Source organism: Neolamprologus multifasciatus, chromosome 7, assembly GCF_963576455.1.
Source record: "Neolamprologus multifasciatus chromosome 7, fNeoMul1.2, whole genome shotgun sequence".
NCBI classification, from domain to species: domain Eukaryota; kingdom Metazoa; phylum Chordata; class Actinopteri; order Cichliformes; family Cichlidae; genus Neolamprologus; species Neolamprologus multifasciatus.
In genome coordinates, this window is record NC_140445.1 from 17267471 (window position 1) to 17288409 (window position 20939).

Sequence of the window (20939 nt, forward strand, 5' to 3'; positions counted from 1 at the left end):
CTGCTTTAAAAAATGCTGATCTTTATTTTGATTGCTTCTCTCCTATTGATCACTCTGAGCTAAAATCAATAAATACTAAATCCAAACCATCAACATATCTATTAGACATGTCTATTAAGGCTTACCATTGAACTAGCAAATAAAATCTGCCAATTCAAAAAATGATTATTAATAGACTATGTACCACAAGTTTTTAAGGTGGCAGTAATAAAATAATTAATTGAAAAGCCTTTAACTGACCAGGCATTTTAGCCTGTTATGTACAGATTTCCAGCCTTTGTTTTACTTCTAAAATCCTTCAAGATCAACTATGTGAGAGGGAAGGATTTACTTGAAGTATTTCAGACAGGCTTTAGATTGTATTATAGCACAAAAACAGGACCAGTAAAGGCTAAAGATCTTGTCATGGACTCTCTGTGCTTGTCCTGCTTGATTGCAGTGCTGCATTTAGAATACAGCATTGGGATTAAGGAAGTTGCACCGACTTGGTTAGAATTGTTCGCATCTGAAAGATTCCAACTTGTTTAAGAAAGCGTAGAGTCTCCCTAGACACAAAAGTCATCTGTAGAGCTGCACAGGGTTAAGACTTAGAATTATACATTCTTCATTTAAGGGAATTTGTAGTAGAAAAAAACTACACACATTTTAATTGCTATGCAGTTGTAAGAGATAGGTGATTAAAAAAATCAAGCCCTAAACTACAGGTATAACTTAAAAACAGTAAGGAAAGGGTGGCCTGGTATTTATTACTTCTTAGTTCAGATAAAATTGAAGTTTCCATGGTAAACACTATGATTACATGTGCATCTGTAAACATGATAGCTCAAAAAGTTTAGAATGAATTCTGATAAAACATTGCAGGGGTGTAGAGTGGGCACATGTTAGTAATGTCTTGATGCATTCTCAATCATCCAGGAAAGTAAATCTCCAAAAGTTTTGGAGACATGTAAGTAATACATTAAAATTAGCCTCAAATGCACAAAGGTCTTTAAGGTCAACTTAATTATTTATTGGTTGAAAATCGACATGAAGCCTTGTAATTTAGAAACTGGGATTCTTACAAGTGTGGTGTGTATTGTCAACATATGGAAAGTACCATATAAAGGTTTAAAATCATGTCACATCTGACCTCTGACCTCTCCTTCAAGGTCAATGAATTGATCCGAAGGCGAACGTAATGTTAATACTATATTGAACTAGCTTGCACTTTGAATTTGTCCATGCGCTACAAACTTCTGAAAGCATGTTTAAAAAGAAAGTCCTGGGTTCAAATCCGATTGCATGGGTTCTCTTTGGGTACTCTGGCTTTTACAGTCCAAAAACACGCATGGAGTTGGGTTACGCTAACTTGAGAGTGAATGGTTGTCTGTATGTCTGGGACAGAGTGGCGACTTGTCTTCTCACCCTGTGGCAGCTGAGATAGGCTATAGTCTCTCTGAAACCCTGATAGGTGCTATACAGAAAAATGCAGGACAGACTTTATTCAATCAAAAATATAGTCGGTGACAGAATCTTATGGAGCATGCAATACATCTAAAATAAGCATTTCAGTAAGCTTACCACTTGGCTTCACCTTGCTTTATTTTCTACCCCCTGCTCCCAGAAAATCAAACTCGTAAGAGCATTCTTTAGGCAAAGTAGAAGAAAAAAAATTTAAACATTAATGTAATCAGTGATTAGCCTCTGTGAAACCATATCTATAAAACAAGCCTCAGTACCTTCTGTTAATGCCATTGCTCAGACAGAATGTGTTTTTCATAACATTGATGTAATCAGAGTAAATGCCTCGAGCAAATACTGCCCGGTTATTTTTGGAATTGTTTGTAGCAACATTGCATTTCTATAAACATGTGCAGTGATCCAGCTAATGGAGTAAAAGCATACCCTGGAGGTGCAAAATAGGCCATAGTCTACCATACAATGTCTATCTTATTGACACTGTTTTTACCACCGGACCATGAAGACATCTCAACCGAGGACAGTTTTCAAGAAAAGGGATACATTGTAAATATAATGTATCTTTTTTCTTGGAAATTGTCCCCGGACAAGGGGAGGGGGGGCTCAGGAAACTTTTGCCTGGAAGGTTCATAAAGGCTGGGCACTTGTGTCAGGGGTTGAAAACAAACTCTTTACAAAGAGACTGTCAACAGAGCATTAAATGATTCCTCTTCTTCTATGCGCCATGTCAGTGTGCCATTTCCTCTGCACATTGGCTGTACAGAGCTATGCATTTTTCATGAGGCTTAAAACAGAAATTGCATCCTGTCTGTTTTATTAGCATCTTAATCCTTTTTCACTATTGCTACTTGTGCCTCGGTTTTTGAGGCGTGTGCGGTCTTGATATAGAGACTTCACATGCCTCATCTGCTGCTTTTAGAAAGTGTCTCTTGCAATTTTGAGCGGTCAAAGCAAAATGAAATAAAAACTAAGCCGGCGTTTAAATGCGCAGGTGTTTTTGTCTTACTTGTGTACATGCCACATATAAACACACAGCATTCTTTGCAACACCATTGATCTAATGGACTGTGTTTTCACTGCTAGTTTAGATTTTTATTTGAAATAAATAACACTCACCTCCTAAAGTAACGGCTTACTTCAAAGAGAGCCTTGTTGTCAAGTTTGTAAAGCTCTTTTTTTTCAATAATCATGCAGAAGATGAAAGCTGCTGTATGAATTCAAATTTAATTTGTTCAGTCATCCATTAAAACGGTTTGTCTGTCTCCCCTGCCACCAGTCCATCCCCTCTCCTTCAGTGTCTCGCTGTCTCTCTCTCTCTTACACTCTAGAAAGCTGTGTGGCAAATTGGAGCTCCGGCATTGAATGCCAATGAGTAAAAGGGGAAAAAAATACATATTGAGGGCACAGTGAACTTAAGCAATTAAATTAAAAAGTTATTAACTTTGGAATGAGGGACACTGCTCCCTTTCCTGTCACTGCCTGCAGCTAGAGGCTTCAGAGTTCAAGGAAACAGGGAAAGAAGATGGGAGAAGGGAGAGAGGAAGACAAGTGGAGGAAAAAAGGAGGGAGAAAAGACCAGAGAGATTTTAGAGGTGAGGGTGAAGGTTGTAAGCCCCTGAGCAAAGATGCATTTTAAAGCTGTGTGTGGAATGATAATAATAATGAAAAACAACTTTGCTATGTGCGGTCAAATGCATGTCTGTGAACCTGCCCATTTGATCATTACACGCTTATTGTCTTAGACAAAGGACTGGCTCTTTGCCACTCTCACACGCCAGAGCCTAAGTCAGCATCATTGTAGCATTGTGGACTAAAATTTCAAGGGAGTGAGAATCAAAGTTAATTAAGCTTTTGCTGTGCTTTGCACAAATAATACGTTTTGGGCTGACTACTAATTAACCCTGAGAAACCGCTTCCTTTCAGCAGACTAAGTGATATTTAGAACTATATCTGCTTTTTTTTTTCTTACACAATTAACACTGTTCTACCGAGCATTACTAATTACTCTTCCGTATAATAATGGTTGTGTACTCTGATAAATGGAAGAGTATTTGCTTTTAATGTGTGTTAGAATTTTAAAATGCTAAGAATTAATTTAAGCATTTGATCATTTATGAGTGTGTTGAGTTGGAGGCTGGGATTTAAAATCACTGAAATACCAGCCTGGCCCCACTGTAGTAAAGGCATGTGTTTCAGTATAAATGACTGTTAAGTAGTGTTAGTAATTTACTTATTAATTTAACAAAGCGGCTGGTCCAGTAGCCCCTAAAGTCTCGATCACATAAAAATGTTTCCCCACAGTAGACTGTATATAAAATATGGCAGTACTTCCTGTGCTGTCACCATTCAGTTTTGATACCTGTCATTGTGAAGCCTTAACTTTGCCTTTATGGATGCTGTTTTTTTGTCTTTCTTTTTTCTTTTTTTTTTTGGAGTCATATTTATCTAAGTTATCAGATAATGCTAGCAAGATTGAGAAACAGAGTGCATCTATAGACTATGTAAAGTAGAAGCATCACAAAGATACTGACTAATCCTAATTACAGCTAAATAACAAACAAATAGCTGAAGCACAGGCTTCTTGGATGGCCTTTTAGTACAGTTAACCCCATAGAAAGCTGTATTATTTGACAGATAATTGCATTAAAATGCAACAACAGGCACCAGCACCACTAACATTTCACTTGCATATCTCAAATTAGCTTAGGTGACGCCAAGCACAGAACTAGTAGCTAATTCTCAGCTGAACCCAGCTCTGCTCCAGCAATGGGGGAAATGAAAGATAGTGGCAAAAGCTTTTTTTCTTTTAATGTGTGCATTTTTATTGTAAATGTTTTTCAGCCTAGAGGTTGCCACTTGACAAAAACAGACTCAAAGCATTAAAACAACAAACTATAGATCCTATTTGTGGATAAATTAGCAGCAGATGACCAGTTTCTCTTTCTGCTGTGGGGTTTAGCATTGCTATCCCCGCAGCCTTAAACAAACAATAGCATGCTTGAAAACTCTCAGCATCAGTTTTCATTAAGGAAGCCTTCAACTATTTTGAGTGTAAGTCAAGAAAAAGAAATCTTTTCCTTGTGACAGAAAATGTGCAAGATGCTATAAATAGTGTTTCGTACAACAGACTCAAAGACTTTTCATTTATGTATGTGGCCTTTTTTACATTTTTTTTCGTCAGCTGTGCATCAGGGAGAGTTTTTTTTTTTTTCATTATAAGGACATTATGAAGGCATCACACCCATGAGATAAGCCAACTCTAGACAAGCGTAGCATGGATGACAAAGTAGAAAAAGATGACGATTCAAAGACATTTTGTAAGCATATTGCAGAGGATGTGTGATATTCTGTCATATCTGATCCCTTGTGCTCCCAGCTCCTCTCAGAAGCCATGGATGAAAATATAGTCATATTCAGGGAGCGTACTGCAAAGTGAAGAATGAGCATCTGTGTTCTCAATGCATCAGAGTCATAAAGCGTCATCCCAAAGCACATTAGCCTGTAGAGCCGAGTCAAGCAGGGGCAAAAATCGATAAAGCAAGTCTCAGAACAATAGCATGCACGCAGTTCTGCCACATTTTAGTTACTCTTACTACCAAATATCCTCAATAGGTTGCAAAAGCACAGAACCCTATGGAAAATCTGAAGTGTACTAGAACGATCATACTGGCGGAAAGGAACATATGAAGACAAGATATAGAGACATGAAGAGACGTTTCAGGCAAGAGGAGAATGAGTTTGCCCTCGCCTGGTGACAGATGCAATTCAGTTACCACCTTCAGTTGGTTGCTCTAATTAGAAGAAAAGAAAAAAAAATTCTTAAAAAAGGAAGTGTTAATTACAGGTTTTTACAGTCTTTACCACAAGTTGCACTTTGCTGACCCCAGTTGAAATAGTCCTCTTTATAGCGTTGACTGACACAGCTGACCCACGTGTGGTAGTCATACTGAGACCATTTATTGCAAAATCAATCAGGAGCATGTGCAATGCATTTACACCAGATGCTTCAAAATGTGGACTGTGACCACTTGATGCCACAGCAGTATGTCTCTTGGATCTGGAGGCACTAACCACGCAGGTGGTTTAAATCCCAAGATTGTCTCCTTTGAAATAGGAGGATGCTGGACCTGCTGACAGCATAAGAAAGCCCCCCAGAAGCAGCTCCTCTAAAGATAATTTAGTTCTAAACTTTTACTGCAGTGCTGCTCAGGCTATTTTAAGCTAAGAAACATCAGAGAAGGTTCCTGTGAAGAGAGCCTTAGAGGGTTCAGGCATGTCACCTTTTTTTTTCATTTCTTACAATCTCCCAACCATTTTCTTCTGCTGAACCATGACTAATACCTTACTCTGGTTTTTTTACATGCTAACTATGAAGAGGCAGAGGAATAGAAATTTTCTCAATGTGCACTGATACTATATTGATTCCAATCAAGTGTTTTTGGAGCCATTTTTTTATACTCTTAGAGACTCTTCAGTCTGCAGATCTTTTAATACAGAGGATGCAAAACTCATTTTAAAACCAGTGTAGTCAGGGCTGGCCAGATCACCAAAATTATTAGAGAACAACCTACTGAAAATATATTGAGCCATCCATTTATGAAACAGTTGAGGAAAAAGCAACAGAAAGGTACAATTTATAAAATTACAATATTAATATTTCATTCTTTTCCATATTCAGTCAGTAGCCATGCTGTGTATATGTGTGTGCTGATGTGCTGATGATCAATGTGTATATGTGCCATTTGGTACACCATGGGAAACCTCAAGCCACACCCATGTTCTGTGCATAATCGGTACACATGTGTAAAGATTTGTGACTATAGTATACATGGTTATGACGCTATCATGTTGCCAGAAGAAGCCAAAAATGGTCAAAAGAGCTTAGTAGTAAGTCTTGCTACTTACTAGGTCTCTCCAAAACCATGATTCCACACAGACTCAAAGAATAAAAAGAACTGTTGTTGGCAGCATATGCAAATTAACACTAAAAAGCAACCTACAGTTAGGACCATACTAGGGGTGCAATGATACACAAAATTCACAGTTCGGTTCGGTTCGGTACTTTGGTGTCACAGTTTGATATTTTTTCGATACAAAAAAAATATTCATGCTTTTTTAATTTGTCATTTATTAAAATTATAAATATATATATTTTAACTCAAAAGTACAGTTTTGCAAAGTAATAAAAAAATAAATCTATCTGATCGAGAAATCACTCATCTTTGGAAAAGAGAGTTTATTACAGAGAAATGGCTCTTTCCAAAATAAAAGCTATACTATACGCTTGTTCTGGGCTATATTCTCAGCAGCATATTAAACATATCAGGTCCCCATAAGGAGAATCATGTGCTAACGGCTGTCTAAATGACTCGGGTAAAGTTTGTAGCATGCGTGCTTGTTGTTTTTGTCTGCTTCCACTTGTCTTTGCACTAGGATGATGTCGGCGTAAATGTGCAGTCATATTCATTGTGTTCCCACTGGTGCTGTCAGCATTAATCTGAAATGATGTTAACGCCACAACACGGCAAATCTCCATTAACGAGATACAGCGGATCGCCCCGTGCGTGGGGCTGGACGGCGTCAACACGTTAACGAGCAAACTGTGCTAACGCACTAGTTCCCACCATTGACTGTATAAATGATGTGTTCTACAGTCAATGGTTCCCACCCATGTAATTGAGCATTGCGTGGCACATCCGACATACTGTTTTACTTTTGTCCATGACGCGCTTACCTTCAGGGTCACCAAAATAGTTCCAAAGGCCAGATCTGAATGAGGGTGGGGGAGGTTCAATTTGCCATGTTGCAACGAGCTTAGCTTCTGTCTTGCTAGCTTGCGCTGTGCTCAGTGGATCTGCGCTCGGTGGATCTGTGCTCGACAGTGCAGCCTAGGCAGAGTAGTCGAACGCAGATCCACTGAGCTCTCAACACAGACAGCAGTTGATAAAATAAATTAAAAATTTTGTATTGTTAGATACATATGCGTACCAAACCAAAAGCACTGTATCGAACGGTTCAATATCGACACTAGTATTGTTGCACCCCTAGAACATACCTTTAGCTGTTGTTGGTGCACATGTCAATCATATGTTAAACCTGCTCCAGCACTACAGAAAATTTGAATGATACATCCACAGTAAAGCATACATGTCTGTAAAGATTTTCCATAATTTAGTCATGTAAGTATAACGTTCACTTCAGAATTTGATAACAAGGCATTTGTAAATGACACAGTTTTATGTTTAATTGTCTAAAATTGTCAGAGTATATGTACTATGTGGTAAGGGGTGCATGCATGGTAAAATGCATGGTACATGAGATTAAAAAAAATGAATGAATGAACTCTTCACACATGTTTTTAGTCTGAGGCTCATCCGCTCCAATCTCCTTGTCTCCCATTGCCAGACTTCAAAGACATCTCTGGGGAGAAGCTTCAAAACATTAAGCATGACAGGCTTTCTCAGGGATCCCACAGAGTCCCAAACTAGCCAAGAAACAAAAAGAAAGTTTCTCTCCAGCTATTTGTTTTAAAGTTGTTCTGTTAAAAAAAAAGAAAACGTCATTTGCTCTCTCTTTACCTGGCCTCGCTTTTATCTTGCACCCTCTATTGTACTTCCCGTTAGCTTTTCCACTGTTTGTGTTATCCCTCTTTACCTTCTTTTCCCACTCTTGCTTCATCCTGCCTGTACCTTTGCAGCAGTCTCAAACAGAAGAGCTTAAATCATATCAGTGGTGGGAGCTTTGCCAAGTGCCATCCATTATACTGAAGCAGTGCTGCAATGTTGTCTCTTTTCTCATGTTTTTTTTTTTTTTCATATTTCAGCTTTATTCTCCATTAATCCCCTTTTTCTTCAGCCCTCTTTGTGACATTAACTCAATTTCTTACACCATACTCATTATCTCCCCATCATATCTGCGCTCCCTCTGCTGTTACACTGTAGTTTTCTTGACCATATCTTCTTTCCAACTTCCTCTCTTTTCTTTGCTGTCAACATTTGCTGTTTTATATATCTCACTCTTTTACCCCTATCAACTGAAGCCCAGTGTGGTTTTTTTTTCTCTTGCCAACCTTCTTGTCTGCTTTCTTGTGTCACCAAGAGTGGCAGCAGCCAGCAGACTTCCCGACGATGGTTCTCTTACATAATTTTTTTTTCTTTTCCTTTTGGCTAACCCTGTATATTTTTTCTTCTTCCCGTATCATTTCCTCTTCTTTTTTCTTTTCCAGGAATGGGTAACAGCCACTGACCTGCTCATCTCTTTGGACAGGCTTAACACCTTTGGAGATGAGTTTTTCAAGGACGCTAAAGTGCTGCGCTCGTACTTCTATGCCATCTCTGATTTCTCTGTGGGTGGCAGGTAAGAGACACCAGAAAATGTGGTGCCAAAGCAATGTCACCATGCTTGATACTCTCTGAAATAATAAATGTTGGGAACTAGTGTTGCTTAAGCAATTTTGATTTTCGACTTCACTAGCAGCTGTTTTTAAGGGAGTTATATAGTACTGAATGGCCAAATGTGTTTTAAAGTAAACTAATTCCCTGGCTGAGGTGTTATCGGTAGGTGGCTGGACATGCAAAGCACAGATTTTACCCAGTATATCATAAGTTGATCAGTTTTAAGGTTTTATGTATCAGGACATGATAAAATGCATTTGGTTCTTAGTAGGTCTTCAAATGAAGTAAATACGACCTCAGATGAACAAGTGCACCTAACTTATTATCCCGTGTCACTATTCATTTAACAAAATTTAGACCAAATGCAGAAGCACTGTTTGAAAAACTAGATCTATGCCATGATTCAGTAACCCTTTTCTATGGTCCACTCATCTTAACAATGTTGTTTCAGTTCACTCAGGTTTCTAGGTAGTCATTTATTCACAGCTCCCTGTAGCTGCTGCCAAAGCAGTTAATCGGGTTGAAGTTTGATTGCACCTTGATTTTTTTTCTTTTTCAGCCATTCTGTTGTAGATTTGCTGTTATGGTCAGTACTATTAGTTAAACTGCAGGAATGTCTTAAAGACATAAAGACTTGGATGGCCACTAACTTTCTGCTTCTTAACTCAGATAAAACTGAGGTCATTGTACTCGGCGCTGAAAAGCTTAGAAATATGGTATCTAACCAGATTCTTACTCTGGATGGCATTACCTTGGCCTCCAGTAACACTGTGAGGAACCTTGGAGTCATTTTTGACCAGGATATGTCCTTCAACGCACATATTAAACAAATATGTAAGACTGCGTTCTTCCATTTGCGCAACATCTCTAAAATTAGAAATATCCTGTCTCAGAGTGACGCTGAAAAACTAGTTCATGCATTTATTACTTCCAGGCTGGACTACTGCAATTCATTATTATCAGGATGTCCAAAAAACTCACTGAAAAGCCTTCAGTTAATCCAAAATGCTGCAGCAAGAGTACTGACAGGGACTAGAAAGAGAGAGCATATTTCTCCTGTTTTGGCTTCCCTTCATTGGCTTCCTGTTAAATCCAGAATTGAATTCAAAATCCTGCTCCTCACATACAAGGTCTTAAATAATCAGGCCCCATCTTATCTTAATGACCTTGTAGTACCATATCACCCTATTAGAGCACTTCGCTCCCGCTCTGCAGGCCTACTTGTTGTTCCTAGAGTATTTAAAAGTAGAATGGGAGGGAGAGCCTTCAGTTTTCAGGCCCCTCTTCTGTGGAACCAGCTTCCAGTTTGGATTCGGGAGACAGACACTATCTCTACTTTTAAGATTAGGCTTAAAACTTTCCTTTTTGCTAAAGCATATAGTTAGGGCTGGACCAGGTGACCCTGAATCCTCCCTTAGTTATGCTGCAATAGATGTAGGCTGCCGGGGGATTCCCATGATGCATTGAGTTTTTCCTTTCCAGTCACCTTTCTCACTCACTATGTGTTAATAGACCTCTCTGTATTGAATCATATCTGTTATTAATCTCTGTCTCTCTTCCACAGCATGTCTTTTATCCTGTCCTCCTTCTCTCACCCCAACCGGTCGCAGCAGATGGCCGCCCCTCCCTGAGCCTGGTTCTGCCGGAGGTTTCTTCCTGTTAAAAGGGAGTTTTTCCTTCCCACTGTCGCCAAAGTGCTTGCTCATAGGGGGTCATATGATTGTTGGGCTTTTCTCTGTATCTATGAAGCGCCTTGAGGCGACTTTTGTTGTGATTTGGCGCTATATAAATAAAATTGAATTGAATTGAATTGAATTGAATTGAATTGAATACTAATGTTTTGCTGTATGATCCAATTCGGGCCAAGCTAAAGTTGTCAGATGTCGCATTTAACTCTAGAACACTCGTGGTATACAGAGGAGTTCATGGTTGACTCAATGAATGCTAGGTGTCCAGGTCCTATGGCTACACAACAAACCCAAATCATCACCCCTCCACCACCAGGAACACTGCAGCTGTTTCAATGAGATGTTTGTGCAGATATGCTGTATTTGGTTTTCATTAAATGTGGTGTTGTGCATCATGGCCAAAGATCTCCACTTTTGGTACAGACTAGATGAGAAGTCTTCCACAGGTCCTGTGGTTTTCTCAGATGCAACTTTGCAAACCTAAGCCATGCTGTGTTGTTCCTTTTAGAGAGAAGAGGCTTTCTCCTAGCAACTCTTTCCAATCAAGCCATCAGTCTTTTTCTTGTCACGAACTTTAGCATTTAACATGCTAACTGAGGCTTGTAGAGTCTGAGATAAGCTTTTCACAGTCTGACCTTGAGGTGAATTTGTTGGGGAATCTGCTACTGGGGAGACTGGCAACTGTCTTGAATGTTGTGGGCTTGTAGAAATCTTTCTCACTGAAAAATGGTGAACTTAAGGCTATGTCCACACGTACACGGGTATTTTTGAAAATGGACATTTTCTGTTTTCGTTTTTAAAAATAATCCCGTCCACACGTGAAGGCAGAAATTAAGGAAAACGCTGCTAGGAACATGCCAAAGCAGCAGGTGGCGCTATATTCCTAACCGTGTAGAAATGTTGGCCAATCAGAAGTCTAGAAGCCTCGTGGGAAATAGTAAACAAAGCTGGGGCATAGAAGCAGAACCCAGTAGTATGTGTGGAGGGACAGTAACTGTGTGTGTATATGTAAGCATTTAAACACTGCAGAGAGTACAATTAACAGTAACAGTATTGTAGAAATTCATTTCACCGAAACAATAACGTGGCGCACAGTGTGACGTCAAAAAAGGCGCACACCTTTGACGCTGCATTTTCTCCGTTTTTCTCGTCCACACGTAAATGCAAAAACTGAGTTTTAGAAAATATCCACCCTGGCTGGAGTTTTTAGAAATCTTAGTTTTCAGTGACCGAAAACGCCGTTTACGTGTGGACGAAAGGTTCAAATGCATAGAAAAATCTGCGTTTTCAAAAATACCCGGGTACGTGTGGACATAGCCTAAGATTGTTTGGAAATAGTCTTTGAACGCTTCCTAGATTGATGGGCAACAACAATTGCTTCTGTAAGATCACAGCTGATATCTTTCCTCCTTAGCGTTGTGTTAACACACACCTGAATGCTCCGGACCCACAAACTGCCAAAATTTCTGCTTTTGCTGATGATCAATTCATCAAATGCCTTTGATTAGCAACAACTGGCTGCTACTTACCTTCTTAATTTCTATGAAAGCAGTAAGGGTGTGCTTAGCTTTTCATACACTGCTTCTGCATTCTTAAATGTTGTTAATTAAATAATTTTACAGTGTATTTATTCATCTGAGCTTGAATTTACCTAATCTAAAAGTTTACTAAGAACAAGATAATTTTTACTATGCCCTGATACATAAAACCTTAGAACTTTCTTTTTACTATACCATGACTCTGTGTGGCCATGGCAAGATAACGTGCTGAACCTATATTCTGTCCTGCTTTCTGCCTGTCAAGTTGCCATCAAATGAAAGTAAACCAAGATAATTCTCACTTCTCCTTCCACATCCTTGGGTTTATTACTCATAGTAATGAAAGGGGACATGGTACCAAAGACCAGGCTGCACCTTGGCAGTGCAGATAGAACTGAACGATTAAGCAGCTGAGATAAAGCCCTCACAAAAAACGCAAAGTTGATCTGACATCTGTCATAAACACTTAGGGTCTTTCAGCTGGATGACAAATTACCCACCAATGTCACAGCACGTGGGTAAGAGAGCCACATGGCCATTAGCCATATACTGGTGCTTTCTGCCTAAGTACACATGTTTTTACACCACACGCTACAGGTCAGGTCAGCAAGCCAGATGCTATTAAAAAATCCTCCAGGTTTTCTACAATATATCAATAGTGCAAAAAGAGCTGTGGTGGCTTCAAGGTAAGAAAAACAAGCTTACGACCAGAAGGTCGCTAGTTAAAACCTTGGACCCTGGATGGGAAAGTGAGAAAACAGCACTTTCCTCTGTCTCATCAAAGAAAGGTCCTTAACCTCAGTTGCTCCAGCGGAGGTGCTCAGTGGTCAGCAGGGTATGCTTAAGTTATATAAGGAAGCTTTGGGGTCTAACTTTGTCAATGTGAAGACAGAATTTAGCGAATATATTTTGAGTATAGCAAAATAAAGTAATGTTGGAAACAACCCACTCATGAGACAGATGTCTAAATATCTATGAGAAAATTTAAAGTGCACACATTACATGCTGCCAGTATATTTCAGATCAACACTCTCATATTCACACCTCACTTCTAGCAGTCTAATATGTAGATCGGAAGCACCTCAGAGATAACGGAAAGGAATGGGTGTGAGCCTCAGGCAAGCATACATCTGGTTCTGGGACAGCTGGCTAAATTTGACACAGCTTACCACTCAGCGACAAGTGCCTGTACCCCTGTCACAACCACTTGACAAACCCAGCGACACTGCCAGGAAATAGTGCACACAGGAAGGCATAGCTGTCATCATGCTTCAGAGGAAATAATCCACAGGCAGAGGGGAAGGAAATTAGCAGATAACAGTCTTATGAAAACTGAACTAAACAATCACGTTTAGCTCACAAATATTGACTTTTAATTTTGGAAGTTATTAAAATTACTGGAGATGCAAAATTTCATTTATAAATTAAAAAAAAGACAAGCATAGAGTTAATGCTTTTGCACATACTAATGCTGTAATACTGTAATCGATTACTTTTTTCAAGTAACGAGTAAAGTAAGGGATTACTATTGCAAAAACGGTAATTAGATTACCGTTACTTTCCCGTAGGAACGCTGCGTTACTGCCTTACTTAAACCGTTTTTGCGAGAATGTCTCATGACAGTGACGTAAGCGAGTGCGACGTTCGTGACAACAGCTGTCTGCAGATCAACAATGGATCATATATCGAGTGCAGGAGAGAGTATGAGCGTGCAGCGTTTAAAGCGTGGAAGTACTGACCTTATTTTGAGTTTGATTTCATAAAAAGTGACAAAAACCTTAAAACTAATAAAACAAGTTTTAAAAAGAGACTTTTCCATTTGATTACATTTTGTATGATGGATTATGCAGAAAAAGTAGAATTGGGCTGAAAGATCTATCGCTTTATCACCTATTCAGGTTGTAAATCGTGTTTTTAAAAAGTAACTAAGTAATTAATTACCTTTGAAAATAAGTAATTAGTAAAGTAACAAGATTACTTTTTTGGAGAAGTAATCAGTAATTAGTTACTGATTACTTTTTATAAGTAACTTGACCAACACTCGTTACCAATATTAGAGATACTGCACTCACTTGTTGCTGTTTCTGATACACTGGGTGAGTGTGAGTGTATTATTAGTGGCATATTAACACAGTTGAAAAGTGTAGTTGCTGAAGGAGAATAAAAGCCCTGCCTCACTCCAGACCACGTTTTCATCGGCGAAGGATAATAGAAAGTGACAACTTCTTACGGTGGAACTACCTTCCCGCTTTCCTTCCGCCTTCAAATCCATTCACTGTGTGCATAACTGTGTCCAAATTTGTGTGAGTAAAAAGGGGAGGAAAAACAGAGACAAACAAAAGCTTGTACATGCAGACTTTACCTAACTATCGATGTTTCCCTCAGATGTAAGTGTAACGGCCATGCCAGCGAGTGCACTGAGAGAGAACATGGTAACCTGGTCTGCGCCTGCCAGCATCACACAGTGGGAGCCGACTGCCAGAGATGTCACCCCTTTTACCAGGATAGACCCTGGGCCAGGGCCACTGGGGACTCTGCCAATGAGTGTTTGAGTGAGTAGCTTGATCCCGGGGTGACACCGTGAACCCACTGGGTGCAGCCATCTGGAAAATACACGGGCCAGTGTTAAATTCAAATGACATTCTCAGGCTGTCAGAGATCCCATTTAATCCATCAGTGTGCTACCTCACATCAATCCCCAGTATTTCTTAAATCTCGATATCTTCACATGCACCTTTTGTGTTTTATTGTGCGAGTTAGTAAATACAACCATTCATCACTGTTGGGGAGGATAAAAAGCGCGTAGTCTGACATGAAGTCCTCGTGGAAATCACTGAACTTTACTGATCTTCATTACGCTCTAGGGTGAATGATTTTTTATTATGCTGAACTCAGCTTTACACATAATTTAACAATACGTCTGCCACTGCAGATTGCCTTTTTTTTTCTTTTTTTGTGTGCAAAAGTTGCCAGTAAAGGAAATAATTTGATGTATTTAAAATTGCCTGATTGCAGAGCTAAACAGCTGAGAGATCCCTGGAAGATTTGTGTATATTTGAGTTTTGGCTCATATGCACAAATGTTTGCAGGCATTCTCCCACCGTTGCTTTTGTATATGTGATTTAGCTGAGTGTTATCGGGTTTGGCTCGTCAGACCATGCATTCCAGCTGAATCCTGCTGACGATTGACCCTTCTTTTTTTTCCCCCTGAATTCTATTAAGCAGCAGACTTGCTCTAATTACTCTTGCACTTGCTTCCAAGCAGATGGCATCTTAAATAGACTTCTGCACCCAACTTAATAAATTCTGTGCATTAATATAGACACCTTATAAAAGCACCAGAGAATGTGAAAGTGCAAAAAACCAAATGCTCATTGTAATTGTTCATCTCTGTCTGGCAAAAGATTCATTTTGACTGAGTTTGCCCCAGCCAACGCCGAAACAGTAATCACTGCTTTTAACTACTTGTGATTACAATCAGCAAATCAAAATCAACATACACTAAATACACAGAGTCATGTAAACAATAAAAAACAAGCTTTTTGGTGTTTAAACTAAATTTCTGACAAAATATTATTTTATTAAACTTCATCATCAAAAGGCTGGACAGTCTACATAAACATATGTCGAATGGAAGAGGTTCAAACATAAGGTCTGTGGGCCAGAATCAGCCCAAAAAAGACTCCAACCTGGCCCACTGGACAGCTGTGGAAAATGTGAAGGAGGACATAAATTTTGGACTATTAACAGCATTTTCATAAACAACTTATTGTACTGACAAAGACCTCACCCACAGCCATTCATACTACATTAATAAAGTAATAGATAAACAATTAAATGACAGAAAAGTTCCTGATTTTTCCCAATGTACTATAGAAACGTCTGTTTGTTTTACAGTGTGTACACAGTTAAATCAATAATAAGAATAGGAAATTTTCTTTGAATGAACAGAAACTTGCCACTTTATGATTACAGGGCAGTCTTGGCAATGAGGTATCAGAAGTTTCAGTAATTTTACACATGAATTTCTTACAGTTTAAGCCCAAAGCGTCATGCTGAGTCTTTCATTTACTATAGTGTTTCTTTATCGTGTGGAAAAACTGAGACAGTCTATTGAAATAACTCTTCCTTTTCTTATTTTGAGATATCTCATGGATTAAACTTGTCCGGCCCACTTAAGATCAAAGTGGGTTGTATGCGGCCCACGATGCAAAATCTTGTTAGAGTCTGTAAATGAAGGACTTACAGGGTAAGTTTCCTTTAAAATATATTACCCCATAAACTAAAAAACATGCCTTATTATATGAGCTATAAAATAATATAGGCTGCAGTACAAAGTTTAAGATTTAGTGTTTTATCTCCAGTTTTATGACTACATAAAAACGTCCTTTCCTCAATTATGATAATTTTACATAAAACACTGTAAGTTTTGATATGATTCACTGGCAGGCATTGGGTGTTCTATATATTTTGTAATTTATTAGCCATGCAACCCATTATCTTAGCAAGGGCAGTGTTTGGATTTGCAAACATTCATAGCGACATGTAGACTGGCATGTGTTAACAATATGGATCATTTCAGAGAATTTAGATGTATTCTTGTTAAACACGTGTTTCTGCATTTATTGTGGATGTATAATGTGTCCATCCATCCATCCATGGATTGAAATCTATCCCTGCTGACACTGGACAAGAAATAGGGCACACCCTGCGGGTCAGCATTCAGCCAAAGGCCTGACACATACTATAGAGGCAGGCAACCATTTACACCCCTATTCACACCTAAAGGTTGTAAAGCTAACTTGCATGTCTCGCGTGTGGACAGTGAGAGGAAACTGTAGCATGCAGAGGGAACCCATACAGGCAGAGAGAGTGCCACATCATTTTATTGATGATGATGGTGATTGATGTGGTCACTGTTTAAAGACTGCTATTCAAAAATGATTTTTAAATGATTATTATTTTTTTCCTAGTGGTACTGGTAGTAAGCCAGTTTTCCAACTTTTTCTAATTCAGCAGGTAGAAAAGCTAAAATGATAACAACAGAAATTTGTTCCTCAATAGACTTTAATGTAATGTATAATGTATAATTTAATGTAAAAGGTTTTCATTATCTTAATATAAATTGATTAGCACACAACAGCTGCTGCTACTAACAGAGCAAAAGAGCAAAAACATAATAACACAAAGATATTAAAGTTATGTTTGTGGCCCATTTAAAAATTAGCTACCCAGATTATACAACGTCAGTTTAAGAAAAAATGAACAAAAAAACATCCAGAAGACTCTGGTGAATCAAGCATCTCTTTTAATTGATATTTTTACACAGATATTCTTTTAGAACTGAAAATAAACTGCACCAGATGAGACCTTTAAAGATTTTTTAACTCTTGAAAGTTAACAATACGGCAATAATAAAGACAAAATATGAATTTTGTAAAACAAACACCAAGTGACACCCAGTTAATTAACTTCCTATTTTCTGCAGTCACGTCTTTTGCTGCATATAATAAATCATATTACAGAGATTTAAAACTTAAGCTACTGCTCACTTTCCAATAATTAACTTGTAGCTTCATATCATATATGATCATCCCAGAAAATCCAATTTATTAAATTTGTCTCTTAATCATTGAAGTGTTTGTTTGTGAGCACACGCAATGGGTTTGAATGAAGGATCAGATTCCTCAAAGGCTTTCCATTTCAGCACAAGCACTGCAGTGTTAAGTAAACGATTACCCACATTTACCAGAATGCTTAAAACAACACGAATAAGCACAAGTACAGTCATTCCAAATAATCCAGTGCTGACCCTGGATGGATTGTGTCAGCACAATGCTTTGGTCAATTGGGAAAATTTGCATAATCTTCCCACATAAAATGACACTTGACACATTACCCATCGTGTTTTAAAGATAGAGTATGGTTCCCTTTTTTTTCTAATACCATGTGACGATGATCATGGTTGACATAGAATTAGGGCTGGCAGTAATATCAGCAGGCTGATTACAATAAATGGTTTGTTAATAAGATGACTAGTTTCTGTTTTGCAGATTAACAGAAAACCATCTGTTTTATCTTCTTAGCTTTATTTCAGCCATAAAAACATAAAAAAAACTGTCACAGTTCCATCAGTCGTAATTTATGATCTTTACAGGGCACAATGTTTGGGGAGTTTCAGATTTAGAGCCTCATTTAAAAGAAGAAAAGGAAGAAAAGTGTGACAATCTTGCGATTATTACCGCTGTCTTTGCTGTTGTTCTTATCTGAACAGCAATAGCAGGTGGTAAATGGAAGCTTTAGGTGGCTGGAGTTTTTTCAATATTATGTGAACGTGACGTGAGTAATTTTAATATTAGTTTGTTTTTTTTTATACAAACTTGAATTCAGACTGTATTTTGTTTAGTTTTTTTTCCATCTGGCTGTTTTTGTTTTTTTTTTGGTCTAAAGGTGTGGAGAAATAACACAAACCCTTTTGCTACAGTTTGCTCTGTGTGTGTGTGTGTGTGTGTGTGTGTGTGTGTGTGTGTGTGTGTGTGTGTGTGTGTGTGTGTGTGTGTGTGTGCACGTGTGCACGTGTGTGTAAGTGTGTACGTGTGCATGCGTGTGTGTATCTGGAGTGCAAATGGAACGTCATTCTCATCAAGATTCTCCCCCTCTGAGACTGAAATCATTTATAGCCTGGGCAGGTTGCTTTGGGCCTTCACCATTTTTTGTTGTTTGCTTGATGTTGGAAGTGGCTTAGCCTGAGGCTGTTCCAGTAGGTACATGCTTTAAATCCCTTTTTAAACCACTGATTTATTGCTGATCCCGTTGTAGCTTGTATACTGTGATCATTTTGTTGCATACCTATTGTGAGGTCCATAACAAGGTAGATACATCACATACTTAACATTTTATTTCTGCCCCCTAAACTCCTGCTGTGAAAAAAGATGGTTGGGTAGCACCCAGTAATAATCATGCTATTTAGCATTAATAAGGTTTCATTACGGTATTAGCATCAACAACGTTAGCGTAAAACCTACATACATATCAACATTTAATATTGAAAACCCAGCTGCTAAATGTTCATGAAATTAGCTTGCTTTAAAGTAGCCAGGTCAAGATCATCATCAGCAGTTGCAGGTTGAGAAATGTTTCTAACATTAATTTCACACTAAGCTGAAAATGATGATAAGCTGGTGTAGAATATTCAATACCAAGACACTTACTTAGTCTGCAGTTTCTTAGAACATGCAAAATTCTAGAAAGCATCTACAGTTCTATAAGAATTAAGAGAGTAAGCAGTATCCAGCTGTTAATAATCAAATGCAGTTGATTAACTGATCATCAGTAAGTTTGTGCACCTGTGTAAAAGGTTTTGTCAAATAGCTTTCAGGAGCATTTAGATGTGTGTCAATATAGTGTCACAATCTACCCAGGAGTGGATGTCACAGCAAGTTCACTCATAGGTCAGACTGTACGATGCTCAGACAAATCGCAAGTGCTAGGTCTCAGTTAGCATGTGAAACATTAAAGCTCCTGATAGTACAATTACAAAATGACTGAACAAGTATGGCTGGTTTGGCTGCCAGAGAAAGTCTCTTCTCTCTAAAACAAACCTGGCAACATGACTTAGCTTTGGAAACCACAACAATTCTATATAAATGTCAGCAAAAACACTTCACTGTAAAGCACAATGGTGGAGGATTGGCAATTTGTGTTTGTTTTTGTAGCCACTGTTCTTGGGCACCTTGCAGTCACACAGTCAGGTTCTACAAGCTATTGAATTATGGGATGTATATATCTAGAATACTGCATAGAGTTCTGCAAAAACTTTCTTTTTCACATGACTTTAGGCTAGACAAAGGAAAAGAATCCCAAAAAGACTTTAATAGAAAGATTACAATAAATTCTTTGTTAGCATATAAAAACCTTTGAATTTGACATTTACCTTCTCTTCATCCCCACACTCATGAAGTTAAATAAAGTACAAGTATGATAAAGTTTAAATAAATGATAAAAGGAAAAAGTAAATGTGTGTTTGCTGCTTGGATTATATTACTTCTTTTGCATACAGCTATATAATCCTGTTATATTAAATGTATGGTCACATGTCAACATTTTTTCTTTTGGTAATTTCTTTAACCCTTTAAAACCTACCATAGAACCAAGTCCGCCAGAGCTTATATTATATTCTTACATGCTGTGGAGCCATTTTTGGGAGCATTTCAAGTTGCTATACATCAATACAACCATTATAGCCCAGATTTTAATAATATGTCTGCATTAAGTGCATAGTAATTACATAAATTGCAAAAAAGTGCAATAAACTACAAAAAAATTGAAAATCGTTTTTGCTTTTTTAACATATATTTCTAGTTAGAGAAATTTAAGAGGCGTATCCCTCAAAACTGTAAATACAAAAAAGTTGCACAAAATAGTTTCCCACCACAGGAAATTTATTTTAAGTGTCTTCATAGTTTTATTTTTGAAATACACCAATTTTTATATACTGCAGGAAAAACGAAAATAAATATTATAATGCAAATTTGCAAAAAAACAGCATATGCATCAAAATAAAGTATTTCCAGCAGTGCAATATGAGTCCTAAGCATCCCAGAAACGACACAGAAAGTCATAAAGTCAAACATAACTTTTAAAAACACCAGTATAGGCTCACGAGGCCCTGATGGTAAAAAAAAACTACATTTCCGCGAAAATGACGTCACTTCCGGTTTCGGGCAGGTCATGGCGGACATGCGAAAGTTCGCGCTGATGTCTATTCCAATGTAGGAAGTGTTATGAACAGCTGATCGGATCGGCAAAGCGTGTTTCTGGAATATTATGTTTTTGTTGCTGCAAACGCTTTTTATGCAGTT

General features: G+C 38.2%; 1 protein-coding gene across 1 annotated transcript in view; it reads left to right on the forward strand.

Annotated features, from left to right (window-relative positions):
* lamc3 (laminin, gamma 3) overlaps window positions 1-20939 on the forward strand; it is a 139378-nt gene that overhangs the window by 16927 nt on the left and 101512 nt on the right. The window contains exons 3-4 of the mRNA XM_085166147.1: window positions 8684-8814; window positions 14464-14630. Coding sequence (XP_085022273.1) covers window positions 8684-8814; window positions 14464-14630 — 298 coding nt within the window. The remainder of the gene's footprint in view (window positions 1-8683; window positions 8815-14463; window positions 14631-20939) is intronic.